At 44.5% G+C, this 16,367-nt stretch overlaps 2 protein-coding genes across 6 annotated transcripts in view; one reads left to right on the plus strand and one right to left on the minus strand.

Moving 5' to 3' along the window:
* LOC115271941 (RNA-binding protein 4B) overlaps nucleotides 1-8,737 on the plus strand; it is a 10,217-nt gene extending 1,480 nt beyond the window's left edge. The window contains exons 3-6 of one of the 5 annotated variants that reach the window (XR_003900170.1): nucleotides 7-193; nucleotides 5,485-6,158; nucleotides 7,742-7,903; nucleotides 8,611-8,737. Coding sequence is in view for 3 of the 5 variants with exons in the window: in XM_029914919.1 (XP_029770779.1) it covers nucleotides 7-193; nucleotides 5,485-6,149 (852 nt within the window). In the remaining 2 variants the exon portion in view is untranslated. Of the gene's footprint in view, nucleotides 1-6; nucleotides 194-5,484; nucleotides 6,159-7,741; nucleotides 7,904-7,986; nucleotides 8,302-8,529 lie in introns of those variants that run through there. The other 4 variants (XR_003900169.1, XM_029914919.1, XM_029914917.1 and 1 more) reach the window with 4 other exon arrangements.
* Nucleotides 8,168-16,367, minus strand: part of LOC115271939 (RNA-binding protein 4) — a 28,764-nt gene continuing 20,564 nt past the window's right edge. The window contains exon 4 of the transcript XR_003900168.1: nucleotides 8,168-8,346. The gene's annotated coding sequence lies outside the window, so the exon portion shown is untranslated. The remainder of the gene's footprint in view (nucleotides 8,347-16,367) is intronic.

A 16,367-nucleotide genomic window follows, 5' to 3' on the forward strand; every position in this document is an offset into this window, starting at 1 on the left:
AGCAAGGCCTCCACCAAGCTGCACGTGGGCAACATCAGTCCCACGTGTACCAACCAGGAGCTTCGCGCCAAGTTTGAGGAGTATGGCCCAGTCATCGAGTGTGACATCGTGAAAGATTACGCCTTCGTACACATGGAGCGGGCGGAGGATGCGGTGGAGGCCATCAGGGGCCTTGACAACACAGAATTTCAAGGTGAACTTCAGCTCTGGGGTCTGGGTGGCAGAACTGAGTAGCGGGGTCTAGGTCAAGACAGAGGCGAGAGTGCAGGACCACGTAGCTGGCAGGGTGGTGTCTTCAATTCTGTCTTAGCAGGACAGAAGAGATGGCGTGTTGACCACTCTTAAGGACAGTTTACTCTTGGGGAAGCAAACACTTCCCCTTTTCAGATTTCTTTGCCAAGTTGTGTGGAACCACAGACTGTGGGTTACTTTACCCCCCAGTCTGCATTCATCCGAGTTCTGCTGGAAATGTAATCTGCCTGGGCAAATGAGCACCGCAGGGGAGGAGGGGGATCAAAGTCTGTGGATTACCTGCTGCTTCTGTTATATTCAGGAAGCCGTATCTTTGAGAGTTTAAATGCTTAGGATTTTATACTCTTTGCTGCTTTGGGTGATAGATTGTTGTAGGAAAGAGGAACAGACATCTAGAGAGTTCCTGTATTGAAAACCTAGATAGTGAACCTGGACTTGGGGGAGTAGCTTTAGAGTGCTCAAATATATTCAGTGTGTGAACTCTACAAGCAGCGTCAAAAACCATATTGGACTATTCTTGTCCACATACTATTTAATGAAAAATAATTTTTTTTAAATACTAGGTTGAATGAGATGATGGTCTTGCTTCTGAGAGGTTCCAGTAAAGGTGGTGTAGAGTATATTGTGTAATTCTTTTAAGTTTGTTTATTTTGAGAGAGAGCGAGCAAGCGCGTGCGCGTGCGGGAGGGAGAGGCAGAGGGAGAATCCCAGCCAGGCTCTGCACCGACAGCCAGACGTGGGGCTTAAACCGTGAACCGTGAGATTAGACCTGAGCCAAAATCAAGAGTTAGCCGCCTAACTGCCTGCGCCACTCCGGCACCCCGAATTTTACTAGTTGTAAAGGTGCATACGTTCTCATTAATACTTTGAGGTTGTCTGAAGACTGCAGCTGTGCTAAGATGGTAGCCCCTGGGCACTTGTGGCTGTTAAATAAATTTTAAAATTCAGCCTCTCAATTGTACCTCACGCTTCTGAAGCACTCAGAAGTCACACGAGCCTCGGTGTTAGTGTGTTTGTGTAAACACAGAACATCTCCGTCATTATAGACAGTTCTTTTGGGCAGTGCTGTTCTACGAGAAGTTTTCTACAGCCACTTCCCAGGTTCATAAATTAACACCATTTTTTTAGTGCAACTGCAAGATGTGTTGAGAAGTATCTAAGCGTCCTCCACTAAACTAGAAAACAGTGAGAAAAGAAATGGGAGAAGAGAGAAATCTGTACGATCTGCAAGCTTTCTTAAGGGAAACTTTACCCCTTCTCACCCTTAAGAAAGTTTGCAGGTTGTGTAGATTGCAAATAGTTGGTAAGAAGTTTGTTCTTACCCTTTTTTTTTTTTATGTTTTATTTTTTGAGAAAGAGAGAGCGACAGTGTGAGCAGGGGAGGGACAGAGAGAGAGCGGGAGAGACAGAATCTGAAGACAGGCTCCAGGCTCTGAGCTAGCTATAAGCACAGAGCCCGACGCGGGGCTCGAACCCACGAACCGTGAGATCATGCCCTGAGTCGAAGCCGGACGCTTAACCGACTGAGCCACCCAGTGCCCCTGTTCTTACCCCTAAAGTTTTGCAGATCGTGTAGATAGCAAATAGTGTGCATCAAATCGCTCTGGCCTCAGCCAGTGGTGCCCTGGCATAGGTGAAAATCATAGAGAACTCGCTACCATTAACTAGTCACGTGACTTTGGACAAGTGTTTTACTTACTCTGTGCTTCATTTTCCCCACTTATAAGATAGAATTAATGACCCCTGCAGTACCGCCCTCACAGAATGGTTAGTGAGGGTAGGATGAGGTAATAGATGTGAACATGTTTTCACAGTAAGCATTAGATGATGAAAGGTGGGTGTCGTTTGCTACAATGAGTGTGTTTCCATTCTGGTTAGAAACGGATTTATAATGTGATATTTAAGCTTTACTCATTTACTTACTTTTTCTTTTATTATTTTGGAAAGCTGTTGCCCTTTAGCTTTAAAAATACTCTTTTAATTATTTTCACTTGAGACAAGAACCAAAGATACCCTAGTAGTGTAATACTGCATATCCTTACCTTTTTAGTACACAATTGAATAAAAAAGATAAGGGCAAAAGTATACATATGGAAGTCAGTTAATGGGGAGACGCTGGCTTGGGAAGAGAGTGTGTTTTACTAAACCAAGTTTAATTACTCTAGGAAGTGGGTGTTTGAGGAATGGTGATCCATGGAATTCTTTAAAATGTCATCATTGCATTGGAAAAGAAAAAAGCCATTTGGTTTTCAGGTTCTTAGCCTGGCTTCTCTGGAGAAAGCACTCTACTCTGAGCTACACACACAGACATTTTCCTAACCAGCTCTGTTTTTTTTCCAGATGACAAGAGAAAGTTTAGCATTGGATAATATGTTAACAGTTTTAAAGAAAATATAGTCTGTGTACCAATTTGTCACATTTTTTATGAAGCCACTTTTTTAAGTCACCTGCTAGTGAAGGTGGCCTCTTAAAGAGTGCCACTTTGAACATCTTTTGAACCTTTATATTCTAATAGCTGCCATTCAGGCTTCTGCTGCGTTTGCGATTTATAGACGAAGCAGCAGAACCTCAGTCACCTGGGTCTTTCAGGACCTGGTTCCTGTCCCCCGGGAGCAGGGAACTGAACCGCTGTTGAGTGAGCAGTGCGCACTGGAAGGCCCTGACTAAGAAAGCTGGTCCCGAGTAACAGTTCAAGCCGCTCATCTGGGAATGATGCATGCGTTCAGGTGCCTTGCTTTCCCCCTAGGATGTAAACAAGCACTAAACCGGAGCCCTGTCGTGGGCGAAGCACACACCAGCCTTCTCTGGGTCCAGGCACATGATAGGAGCTCAGCACTTAGGACCCCAGGTTGCCCATCTCTCAGGATTTCGATCATCGTTTCTGTTCCAGTTTTCAAAAGAAAGTACTTGTATGAGGCTGGTTTTCTGGAAAATGTTGGCAGCATATTTCACTAACTTTTGGAGGTCTCAGAAAATCTTAGATTTTGGCTTCTCAAAGTGTAGTAAAGTGATAGAATTTAATCTTTCAATTTTTCTTTGCTCTGGTTCCTTAAGGTAATAGAGAAGCACAGTATTTTTCAACTATAAGAACTTTAGAGGACTTAAATTTAAAAGCCTAATTTTACAACTTTTGGAACATTGTGTGGAGGGAAAAAAACCTATCATTTCTATTACAGATCTTTTAGTTCTAGTTAAGAAAATATTTTACCTGAATCCTTTCCACAGCTACTACAGAGGGAGATTGTGCCGTTGATGTTTATAAATTTACGAGTTTTTCTCTCAATAAAACAGGAATGAAGACTGGATGTAGTAATAGAAACATCAAGCAAAAATTACTGAGTTTTGTTTCTCAAAAAAAAAAAGGGGCCAGAATCTAAAAAAGCAAAAAAGCAAATTAAGGTGAAAAAAAAAAACCTGTACCTTTAGGTCTCTGAATTGGCTACTTTTTAGATTGGCATGGTTACTCCGACTTCAGAGTTGGAGCAGTTTGTGTCTGTCACACAGGTTCATGTCACCGTGCATGTTTGAAAACCAAGTAAATTGCAGTCTTCCAGTCTAAATCATAGGGAACTGTGCATTTGGGATATAAATTGGGACCAAAAAAAATCTGTGTTCCTGTTTTAAACATAGTTAGCACAGGGCCCTTAATAACTTCTAAGAACTGGAATGGGTATATTTAAATCTCTGAAAGCAATGGGTGGCTAAATGCTGCTTTCACAGAAGTACTGCCATTTGGTATCTGTTGACCATCAGTGGTGATGGTGGATGCTGCCTCTGTGCTAGCAGCTAGAAGCAAAAACCTGAAAAGGTTTTAACTTGGAGGTGGCAAATACTAGAACCTGGGGTGGTATGAATCTTAGGCACTGGGCAGAGCTGACTTTGACTAAAGTGATGTCACTGCACTAATGCGCTCCCCTCTCAGGGTCAGTGCTTGGCGCTGTTCTGACTGCCGTCCTGAATCGGGCTGTTTCCAACAGGACGGTGGAGCACGAGGCTTCCTATCTGCATAGATGCAACCAGAACAAGGTCTGTTAGCAACTTGCTGATGGCAGAGGGGGGATTTGTTCTGAGCAGCCTTTAAGAGTGACGTGAAGTCCCTGTTCTGCCTCTGTCTGTAGTGGCTGCCTTTTGGCTATGATTTGAGAAGTAACTGACTTCATCTCCAAAGTCCTAGGCAGTTTGGGACTAAATACTGCCAAGAATATTCCTTTCTCAAACTACTTTTAAAGACCTTGGTGCTTTCATCAGTTAAAGGGTCCCTGGGCTTGGAGCTACACAAGCTCAGGGAAAAGATGGTTTCTTCCCTTAGCTGTTCTGGTGCTGCTCATTTCCTGAAGGAATGGATGTTGCTTGTTTGTATGGGTGCCCAGAAGCCTTTGGGTAAATGCTGCACTTTTCTAACAAGTTGATAATCCTCTGTGAAGAATTGTAAGCTACATTGGAGGATGAAATGCTGATCATTCCATTACATGGGAACACACTATCCCTAAGAAACCAGAACTGGTTCAGTATCTAATTGCTGTGGTGAGACCTTGGTCAAGTTTTCTTTTTCACAGTAGGCATGGATTCACCCTTGCTGAAAAACATGCGGTAGGGTTGAAATATGGAGGGTCTCATAACTCCTAGAGGTACTGGAGGTGAGCAGATGATGAGCCAGCTATGGTTTATGTACCCAGCATAGCCTTCTGGTGACACCTGCAAAAATGGCTGGATGAAACAAGACGGACAGAAGATCGCTGTGGTTTTTAAGCTACAGTTAAATGCTCAGGCCTTGTATTGCCCTGAGTAAATCCGTGAAGAGGTTGGTAAGATGCTTTTCAAATCTGGCATAACCGAAGTTTTGTTGGCTATTTGGTTTGGAAGAAATGGCAAGTCTTGAATCGTTACAGTTATGATCAGTCGTAGCAGTGAAAAGTGCTGAACTGAAAAAGTTTTTGATTTCTCTGCTGGTGGACGGGGAAGGAGGGGAAAGTTGTGGACAGAGAAGTAGGAGGGAATCTGGTCTGCCTGGTATAAGTAGAAAGTATTGACTGGTCTTGGAGAACCCAATTTTCTAGCTGTCATCTGTATTAAAAAGTAACTTCAACACCTTTTGGAGGGAATTGCTGAAATAGGGTTGCAGGAGCGTGTGTATGTATGTGTGCCTTAGGCCAACTAGTTTACTTTCATTTTGGGGAGGATTAAAGAATGTCAGTGAGTTATAATAAGTCTTCTTACATCTATTTTCTCAAGGCAAAAGAATGCACGTGCAGTTGTCCACCAGCCGGCTTCGGACTGCCCCCGGGATGGGAGACCAGAGCGGCTGCTATCGGTGCGGGAAGGAGGGGCACTGGTCCAAAGAGTGTCCAGTAGATCGTACGGGCCGAGTGGCGGACTTCACCGAGCAGTATAATGAACAGTACGGAGCGGTGCGCACGCCTTACACCATGGGCTACGGGGAGTCCATGTATTACAACGATGCCTATGGAGCGCTCGACTACTATAAGCGTTACCGGGTCCGCTCGTACGAGGCAGTGGCGGCGGCGGCGGCGGCCTCTGCGTACAACTACGCAGACCAGACCATGTCCCATCTGCCTCAAGTCCAGAACACAGCTGTGACCAGTCACCTCAACTCCACTTCTGTTGATCCCTACGACAGACACCTGTTGCCGAACTCAGGTGCTGCTGCCACTTCGGCTGCTATGGCTGCCGCCGCCAACACTTCCTCCTATTACGGAAGGGACAGGAGCCCCCTGCGTCGTGCTGCCGCTGTGCTCCCCGCAGTTGGAGAGGGCTACGGTTACGGGCCAGAGAGTGAGCTGTCTCAGGCGTCAGCAGCTGCACGGAATTCTCTGTATGACATGGCCCGGTATGAGCGGGAGCAGTATGTGGACCGAGCGCGGTACTCAGCCTTTTAAAAACTGGAGGTGAGAGTGGGGTGGGTGTGGTTGAGAGACTCTTACTAAGTTTCCTTGAAAGAGACCTGTGCTGCATGGAGGAGGCTAAAGCCACCTGTTTGTTTGCTTTCAGGACACTATGCAAGTGGCATAGATTACATAGTAGTCTTAAATCTTTCTCTAGCTTAGGCCAGAGGTTCATTTGGCCGCACAACGCCAACCACCTTGTTCCTTCTGAGAGAACAGCTGACTCAGTGAGAGTATTATTTAATCAAGTGTAAGCAGTCTGGGTTACAGAACACAGTTAAGAGAACTTTTGTTGAGTCCCTCCCCTCTTTCTACGTTGTATCATTTAATCTACATAATAAGCCTTTAAGTTTTCTCTTTTACAGAGAAGGGAACCAAGGCTCAGAGAGGTTAAGGACTTTGAGGTTATCTGATAAATTGAGAGTTAAAGGAGTTCAGACTCAGGCCTTGCTGACTCCAAAACCACTCTTTCCATTAGAAAAGCCTCTGTGGTGTAAGCTGAAGAGCATAGGTTCAGGAGTTAGGAATGTCACGGTGAGAATTGTAACTACAACTTTAGACTTCTCACTTGATAATAAAACCACTGCTTAGGCCATTAGCCTTTATCAGAGGAGACTCTTCTAATATCCTAGATCTATAAGCCAAGTAAAGCCCTATGAATTTTAGGTGTTTAGTTCTAAGACCCTTGAAAGCAAAATGTTTTGATGGCGCCGTCCCACGGAGTCCTTTCCTGCTTGCTAATCCGGAGCATCTTGCTCTGCGGGGGCACTGTAAGCCCTATTTCTGCGGAGTCTGTTACTGTCATTTAGAGCCCCAGCACTTCTCCTGTCTTCTAGCAATTTTTGTTTTGGCTTTTGTTCAAGAGAACAAAAGGTCCTATAAGGAACTAGACAGAACAGGTAATTTTCTAACATGTATAAAATCCCACCTTAGAAATTTAATTTTTCCTACTTCAGAAAAGGTGTACCAAAGATGTTGGAATGGGAATAATAATTAGTAGTAATATCTAAAGATGAATAAATCTCTTCATCTGAACGGAAATGGCATCATGGCAACTTCCTGTTCTCGTGGTTTTACTTGTACTTTGAAATCAAGCATCACTTGAATTGGAGGCCTACCTGAGAGGTTAAATGGAGTTACTATTGAGTTTCCAAGGTTCCTAACTTAACCTGTTGGTATAGAAGAAAATGAAGCAATAGGAATTTGCCCTTTTACGTAGTGAGAAGCAAATGATGGTTTGAACCTGTGATAAGTTATATCCTATGTGACCATGACACCGCGGGGATCTCCGGAGACCACTGCGTAGCGGCGCGTCCTCGTGTATGTAGGTAATCTTCTACCTTGTGTAGCTCGCCTTAATTTTTACTTTTAATGCAGCGGGATCTGCCATGAAGTGGGAAATTTCTCTAAAGGTGGTATCATCTACCAGTTGACTTGTTTTTCTCAAATATGTTTCAAAGTTAAAATTCGTGTACTATGGTCATAAAAGGGTATCACTAAGGTATTTTAAAGTGAATTTTGACTACAAGCAGTGGTTGTTCAACTAACCTTTTTAGTGATGACTTTTAAAGAAACTTACCTTCCAGGTGTGAACCTCAAATGGACTGAATAACCCTGAGTTGGTTGCAGTCCCAGGAGCCTGATGTTAATGAGGCTGCCAGGATGAAATACTCCAGAACTGTTGGGGATCTGAATTTGGGTCTCACCCTAGCAGAACTGATTCAAGAACGTCACAACTTTTGGAGTCGGTTGGTACAGATCAAGACCCAAGATTTGGCCCTTTGTAATAAGTAGAGGAACTTGGTGTGAGTTAACTTCTTTTCTCCCCCAGCCATTGGTGTCTGGAGTTCCTATCATCAGTGGAAGAATCAGAATTTTAGGATTTCTTCCTTTGATTTGGTAAGGGAGATGTGATCAGCTAGGGGAACTGTAATTATGGCTCTAAATCTGTGACAGTATGACATGTAGGTATGTTGGAGGGTAAATGAACCATTCCTTGATACCCCTTGTGATTGTCATTTCTGAAATTTAAGTTTATTATGAAAGATTAAAACAAATTTAGAGCAGTGCATTTGGCCATATTTGAGATCTTGGCATCTTCTTCTTTTTTCTGGACCTGAAAATTAAACTCTGGTTTTGGATAGAATCTCTGTGTGCCCTTTGTAGCCTTGTGTCACAGAAGCGGTCTTGCCTAAAAGATGGTAAGAGAATGAGAAAGAGGTATTTTATCACCAACACAACAGTCTTCCAGATAGATGGCTTCTTATCCTATAGATAACTAGAAGTAGATTCCTTGGTAATTACACGGGATGCAAGTTTGATCCAGTCTGACTTGGTTTTGTTTTGTTCTGTTTTTTTTCCCCCTGGAATACAGGACGGGACCGGGGCCCTTGTGCTCGGAGCCAAGCTGCTCTCCAGGCATTGTGTAAGCCTCTTGTGTTGTGCTCTCTTTCAGGTAGGATAATTGCGGACTGAACCCTCGGGCTGCGGTCATATATGAGAACTTGCTCCGCGCGGTCCCCTTTGCCGGGATGTTTCCATTGCTTCATGTTTCAGTAAACAAAGGAGTTTGTGACCAACTATGTTTTCTTTCTTAATTTAATTCTTCTAAGTTGACTTTTCTTTCCTCCTGATACTAGTCTCTGTAGCCTTTCACTCTATTCCTTATATTCTCCGCCTCTGAGCAGCCCTAGGTAAGGACTATGCTGGCACCCCTTTTTCCTGTACAGTGGAACCCCTCTTATCTTGCTTCCTTAGGAGTTGAACCCTTCTCCCTACCTGCAACATCTCCTTTCCCTTTAAAATGACCATGTAGTGGCAAGCGACCTTTTACTCTTCTCTGTTAGCTCTGGACTCTAACATTGAAGCTAATCTTCTGAAACTGCTAGGACCATTGGGGTTTGGGGGTGGGGGGTGTTGTTGTTTTTTTTTTTTTATGTCTGACCTGTGATCGTGGTACAGCATTAGCTGAAATTTAGCCTGTTTTACTCCACCCCTCCCACTTTTTTTTTTTTATATTTTGACAAATAAACGTTTCTAACACTTAAGTACTTTTTTGTATTTGTGTTGACTGTTACTTACTACCAGTATCTTCTGGTTCTTTCTTAGTTGTGCTCAAACAAAATTTGAATGAGTAAATGCCTGAAATTTAGATGTAGAAGGAAGGACTTAGTGGGGTCTCGGTAACGTGGCCTCAGTAATGGGTGGAGAAAGTTAGCCAGTATCTTGAGACATTGACAAGTATGCTGCTGCTTATGGTCAGGTTCCTTCTTTCTACGTTCAATTAAATTTCACTTACAGCTACTCAAAGAAGTCTCCTATAGTGTTAAAATTCTGCTGGGATTGGACTTTGGCTAAAATGAATAACAGTTATGAGATCAAAAAGGGAGAACATGTCTTATTTTGAGCAGAAAAGTAGGGTATTAAATCATAAGTGACAACATTCTGCAATTAAACGTGTATAATTTATTAAAAGATCTATGGACCTTGCTTAGGTCCTCAGAAAAGCAAGTTTTGTGATGGACTTAATCCTACTTAAGCTTTATTGCAACCTAGATGGAAATGCTGATGTGTAAATTTGGACTACCTGTGAAATTTAAAGCAAAATTTCCCCTGATTTTCTGGGGGTAGAACAGTCTGGAGATGTTAATCTGTCCATGCACCACCCTAACAAGTGGTAAAAGTAGACCAGGCCAGTGTCAGCTTCAACATTCCCTAGAGGCAGGGCTATGGATTGTACATAAAAAGGAAAACAAGGCAGAACTGCTGGGATCCCTTGTAATTTATGTACAAGGTTGCAGGCATGTACAGGTTGTGTTTACCTCACCAGAATCTCAGGTCCTCCCTGTGTTCTGGGTGTGTGCAAACTTTTAATGTAACAGTGTAACAAAATTTGATTTCTATCTCACTGGCAGGACAAATAAAAACAAAAAAACACCAAGTCTGTGAAACAATTCTACCCCGGCTCTGTCCAGTAAAAACTTGGCAATATCTGAAGTGCTCTACATCTGTGCTGGCCTCAAGTTATAGCTATTTGCTACATGTGGCTCTTAAGGACTTGAAGGTGACTAGTGAAGGTGACAGATTTGGTTTTGTTTTATAATTAGCCACATGTCGCTACCGGACTGCTCAGTTTCCATGATAGAAGAAGTTACAGGAGGACGGGAAAACGCCTTGCACAATCATACAAAATAGTTTTCCTTTAAAAACTCTTTTCACTCCTGCCAAAATAACAGTGGGAAAGGGGTTGGTTTTCAGCCAATGTGAGGACTGTTTAGTAGGAGCAAATGTATTTCTAAATCTCTTGTTACCACGAGAAACTGCATGTTGTAGACACAAAGTCCCTTTTATAGAAAGACCAAATTTCTCACTATAGACCATTTCAGAGTCCCATGACCCCTGTCACAGTAAAAGCACCTGAATTCATTTACCAGTGATTTGAATTCCTACTATGCACAAGAATTTGGGTGATGCAAGAGGCTGAGGCCTATGTGGTTCCTAGCAGAGAAACGTTAATTGCAATTTTTTTTGAAATGTCTTATTATTTTTTAGAGAGAAAAAGAGAGAGAGCGAGACAGCTTGAGCAGGGGAGGGTCAGAAAGAGGGAGGCACAGAATCTGAAGACTCTCCAGGCTCTGAGCTAGTTGTCAGCACAGAGCCCAACACGGGGCTCGAACCCACACTATGGGATCATAACGTGAGCTGGTCAGACGCTCAACCGACTGCGACACCCAGGCACCCCTACATTTCTTTTAAGTACAATGGAGGGTGGCTGCTCTGAAAACAAAATAGTGACCAATTTTGGTGGGTGGTGGACTAGCAGTTGCTGGTCCAGGTGAGGAAGCAGCTCATGTGAAGGCCCCTGGTCAGGAAGAGAGTGGCTCACAGTAGAAACCAGAAGGAGCTGTGAGATAGAAAATCTGTGCAGTAAGAATCTAAAGAGAAAAGTTCTAAGCACAGTTCATTGGAGCCTTACAGGCTGTCTTAGGAATTTCATCTTTATCCTAAAAGGCTGACTAGAAGCCATTAAAGGGTTTTAAGTTTGAGGTAATAGGATCAGACTCACTTTTCTTCAAAGGATCACTTAGGGGCTCCTGGTTGACTCAAATCAGTTGAGTGTCTGACTCCTCTGGCTTTGGCTCAAGTCATGATCTCATGGTTTTTGAGTTCAAGCACCACATCAGGGTCTGCACTGGCAGTGTGAAACCTGATTCTCTCCCTCTCTCTGCCCCTCTCCTCATATGCTCGCTCACTCACACTCTCAGAAATAAATATTAAAAAACAAAAAACACGATTACTCTGGAGAGGAACCAAAGTAAATTACTGTATGTGAATAAATTTTTGTGATATACAGCAGCAGCTTGTCCCCTAATCATGAAGCCAAAAAGGATGGTTTTGTCTTGAAGGGAGAAAAAAAAAATACCTTGTAAACAGGAAAAGGACCATTCATAAGGCCATGTGTGATCCAAGGAGCAAAGAGGTAGGGTTTAAATCCCTGAGGTTCTGTGCCTCTCCTACCCTAACATTTGGTGAGCACCAGTTATTGGCCAGGCCCGAAGGGCTTTGCAGGAGGGGCAGGAGGGAGGAGATAAGGTCTCGCCCAAGGGGATGGCATGATGAAAACGGGAACTGCTGTGAGAAATGTAAAAGCGCTGTGTGAATTCAGAGAAAGGAAACTGTTTATGCAATCCTACCAAAACTCTACTGCGTATTCTTTGTGCCTCAATCGGTTGAGCGTCTGTCTGGCTTCAGCTCAAGTCATGATCTCACGGTTCGTGGGTTCAAGCCCCATGTTGGGCTCTGTGCTTACAGCCAGCTCAGAGCCTGGAGCCTGCTTTGGATTGTGTCTCTCCCTCTCTGTCCCTCCCCTGCTCAGGCTGTCTCCCCCCAACCCCCCTAAAAAAAGACATATAAAAAAATTAGGAAAAAAAAAAGACCTCTCCTTTGAAACAAACTTACCAACTGAGTGAAAAGAAGGGACAATGACACAAGGGGCTATCCCTGGCCCAGTTTGGAGGGGGTGGTGGTGGGAATGAAGAATATCCCCAGGTCTTCCATCTCCATGAATTTCTTCCTGAGCAGTCTATTTGATGTGGGGCTCTGGGCATCCACCCAACAACACCCAGCCACAGCAGCAGCGCTGTAAGGCACTTCAAGTACAAAGCACGATCAATCCTAGCCTGATTTAAACATTGCTGCCCAGAAGAAAAGCATCCAGATCCCAGGAGGTGGTGTCTGAGAACCCCTGGCTTCTAGTGCAACAGCTTCCCTGGGGTGCTGGGGACACACAGCCTTGCTCCAGCGTCTACTTGGTGAGAAAGCTCCTACTGTAGCTCCAAGGCCCTGCTCCACCCTCCGGGCCTGCGGCAGCTTGTAGAGCTAGACAGTGCGACACAGAAGCACTGCACAGAGCTTGTCTGAAAGACAAAAAAGGTTGGCTGGCTGCAAGGCAGCCCAGAAAAGGGAAGCAACTTGTCCAAGACTGGCTTCATGGCTGGTCAGGATTTGGCTCACAGATCTGGTCCTCAAAGAGTCTCTTGCCCTAGATTTGGGGGGAGGAAAGGATAAACATATATTCCAAGGAAAACTGTCAGCTTGTCAGAATAATTCCTCTCAGGGCTTTCTTCAGATCTGGGCTATGTTCTGCTAAGGAGAGCTGAAGGACGGGCGATGACAAGGGAAGAGGGTAAGGTCTGGCGTGAGGATCTCCCTCAGTAGTGTCTGAGGTTTGTGGGCCCTCTGAAGGTCCCAGCCAAACCCAAACCACACACCAGCCCTGCAGATTTGATGAGTCACCAATCATCTCTGCTGGTCCACAAGAACCCAATGAGGTAGCATCCTTGGCTACCTTGGTACCTAAAGCAACAGGGTTTAAAAAGTTAAATGATTTGGCCTTGCTCCCCGGAGGAAAAAAGGTTCCGGACTCCGAGTGCTTGTTTTTACAGCAGCAAGCAGCAGCCACTGGAGAGCAGCTGGCAGGGGGACCAGGCAGTCCTACTGGGAGACCCTATCCACACGAAGGAGACACAACGGGAGATTTTTCAGCTTCTTCATTTGGCAAGGTGAACTAGACTGCCAATGATGGTGGCCTGGACTGACCTTGGCTCTGGTATCTCCGAAGCAGGGCAATGGCAAGAATTAGGAAAATGAGTGATTAGGGAAAGCAGTCCCCCACCACAGCCACCATCATACTCCCTCAGAGCTGGGGTGTGGCCAGGACGCTTCAGTAGCTGTGTTGTGGACCGAGCTCTGCCTCTCCATGAAGACAACAAAGAATCTGGGAGATCATCTAAATTGGGCAACTGGTCAACACTCCAGGGACCACGCAGGTGCTGAAACCACAGTGCACCAGACAGGCTTACATTGGGCCGGTACAGAGCCCCGGGCCCCACAGTGAAGCCAGAACTTTGAGTGCACCTCAGAATAGAGCTCCCACGGCCACTGCACCCTCCCTAAAGGCTGAAATTTGGGCTCTGGAACTAGATTGCCAAAACTTAAAACACAAGCCTTTTCTGCGGCCTTAGGCATGTTACTTAACCTCTCTGAGCCCATAGGGATTCTCTCACTCTCTCTCTTCCCCTCCCCCGCTTGTGTGTGCACTCTCTCCAAATAAACTTAAAAATACAAAATACAAACTGATGTGGGCAGGCAAAAGATTCCAGCCTCTCTGAAGCTCATGAATTATTGGAGTAGGTGGACCTTCAAATACACAAATCTATGACAACAAACTATCAAAAGGATATGCGCATGCAGAAAGGTAGAGGGAGGAGAGCTGTCATCATGCTCATTAAAAAAAAAATTGTTTTTAATGTTTATCTTTGAGACAGAGACAGAATGTGAACAAGGGAGGGGCAAAAAGAGAGGGAGACACAATCTGAAACAGGCTCCGGGCTCTGAGCTGTCAGCACAGAACCTGATGCAGGGCTCAAGCCCACAAACCGGGAGATCATGACCTCAGCCAAAGTCGACGTCCAACCGACAGAGGCACCCAGGTGCCCCTCATCATGCTCTCTTCAGTCCTTCAAGGATTCCAGCTCCCCCTCCTTCAATTTGATACCCAGCTATGAGACCTAAAGACAAACCCACTTGCTCAGCCCTTAGGGATCACCAAATCTCAAAGCTAAATGGCCCTCCTAGGTTATCAAACAGTTCTACCTTCTCTTGCTTTTTACGGACTAAACTTTTATGGGATGGAGCACAACTTCAGCCCTAACGGTGGCCATCACCCAATTCTCATCACCTGCTACCTCAGGGTCTGGTTCTATGCTGGCATTTGTTTCCTTTTTTTTTTTTTTTTTTTAAATGTTTGTTTGAGAGAGCGCGAGAGTGCGCGGGTGTGCGCGCTTGAGCATGCGCACAAGCAGAGGAGAGGCAGAGACAGACAGGGAGAGACAATCCCAAGCAGGCTCCACGCCAAGGCTCACAACCATGAGATCACAACCTGAGCCCAAATCAAGAGCTGGACACTTACCCAACTGAGCCACGCAGGGGCCCCGGCACTTGTTTTTGAATGGATTGGGCAAGGGCAGAAGGTAGTATGTTCTCACGAAGAGCGCATACTTCAAATGATAGCTTACATATATACATTTATTATTAAATGCCTATTATGTATCAGGCACAGGAAATTTTATTTCCTGTCCCACTCCCTCCCCTAAGCTCGCAATTTTGTGAGGAAAATGCTCAATAAGCAAGCAAAAAAAGTGAGTTAAGTATAAAATACATAAACTGGGCATAATGGTAGGGGAAAATGGGAGGAGGCATCTACTTAGAGGTTGACACTTGATCCTGAAGCTCTAAGTTCATAAGGATAAGAAATTGGCTCTAAAGTAGTTATCCAACAAAAATATAATGTGAGCCACAAATGCAAGCTACATATGCAATTGATCCTTGAACTAGATGGGGGGTGGGGCATCAACCTCCCGTATAGCCAAAAATCCATATATAACTTTTGACTCCCCCAAAACTTAAATAGCCTACTGACTTGAAACCTTACTGATAACATAAACAGTTGATTTATACATATTCTGTATAATGTATGTACTACATATTGTATCCTTACAATAAACTAGGAAAAGAAAATTCGAAAACCATAAGAATGAGAAAATAAATTTATAGTACTATACTGTATTTAGTAGGGGAAAAACCCACATAAGTGAATACACACAGTTCAAACCTGTATCGATAGTTCAAGGATTTTCAACTGTAATTTGAGAACTTTGACTAGCCACATTTAGAAAAGTAAAAAGAGGAGCGCCTGGTGGCTCAGTCGGTTAGACATCTGACTTTAGCTCAGGTCATCATCTCACAGCTTGTGAGTTCTTCGAGCCCCACGTTGGGCTCTTGACAGCTCAGAGCCCGGAGCCTACTTCAGATTCTGTGTCCTCTCTTGCTCCGCCCCTCCCCCACTCGCCCCTCCCCCACTCATGTCCTCGCGCCATGCACGCACATGCACGTGCTCACTCAAAAATAAACATTAAGGGGCGCCTGGGTGGCTCAGTCGGTTAAGCCTCCAACTTCAGCTCAGGTCAGATCTCACGTTCATGGGTTTGAGCCCCACGTCGGGCTCTGTGCTGACAGCTAGCTCAGAGCCTGGAGCCTGCTTCCGGTTCTGTGTCTCCTTCTCTCTCTGCCCCTCCCCCTCTCATGCTCTGTCTCTGTATCAAAAACAAATAAAACATTAAAAAAATATAAAAATAAACATTTAAAAAATTTTTTAAATAGGTGAAATTAACCAGTAATTTTATTTAACCCAATATATCCAATATATTATCTCATATGACATAATGATTATCTAAATACGACTTACATTATTTTTCATACTACGCTTTTGAAACCCCATGAGTATTTTACACTCACAGCACCCTATACGGCTGTGGCTATCCTACTGGACAGCACAACTTTAGCTGGTATACAAAACCAAAGGAATTGATGAAATTGCTTAGGATAGGGTTTCAACCTTAACACTACTGACATCTGGGGCGAGGTGATTCTTTGGGGGAGGGAGAGGTTCTTTCCTGTGCACTGGAGGATACTCGGGCAGCATCCCTAGGCTCTACCCACTAGATGCCAGTAGCATTCCCCCTACCCTCAGTTTCGACACTTAAAAACTTCACTCTGCCAAATGTGCCAGCAGAGCGCGGGGAGCAGAGAGAGGAAATCACCAATGATTGAGATCTACTGACCAGAGGGAGAACGTAGAGAGAAGAGGTTTCA

The sequence above is a fragment of the Suricata suricatta genome, chromosome 11 (genome assembly GCF_006229205.1).
Source record: "Suricata suricatta isolate VVHF042 chromosome 11, meerkat_22Aug2017_6uvM2_HiC, whole genome shotgun sequence".
Classification (NCBI taxonomy): domain Eukaryota; kingdom Metazoa; phylum Chordata; class Mammalia; order Carnivora; family Herpestidae; genus Suricata; species Suricata suricatta.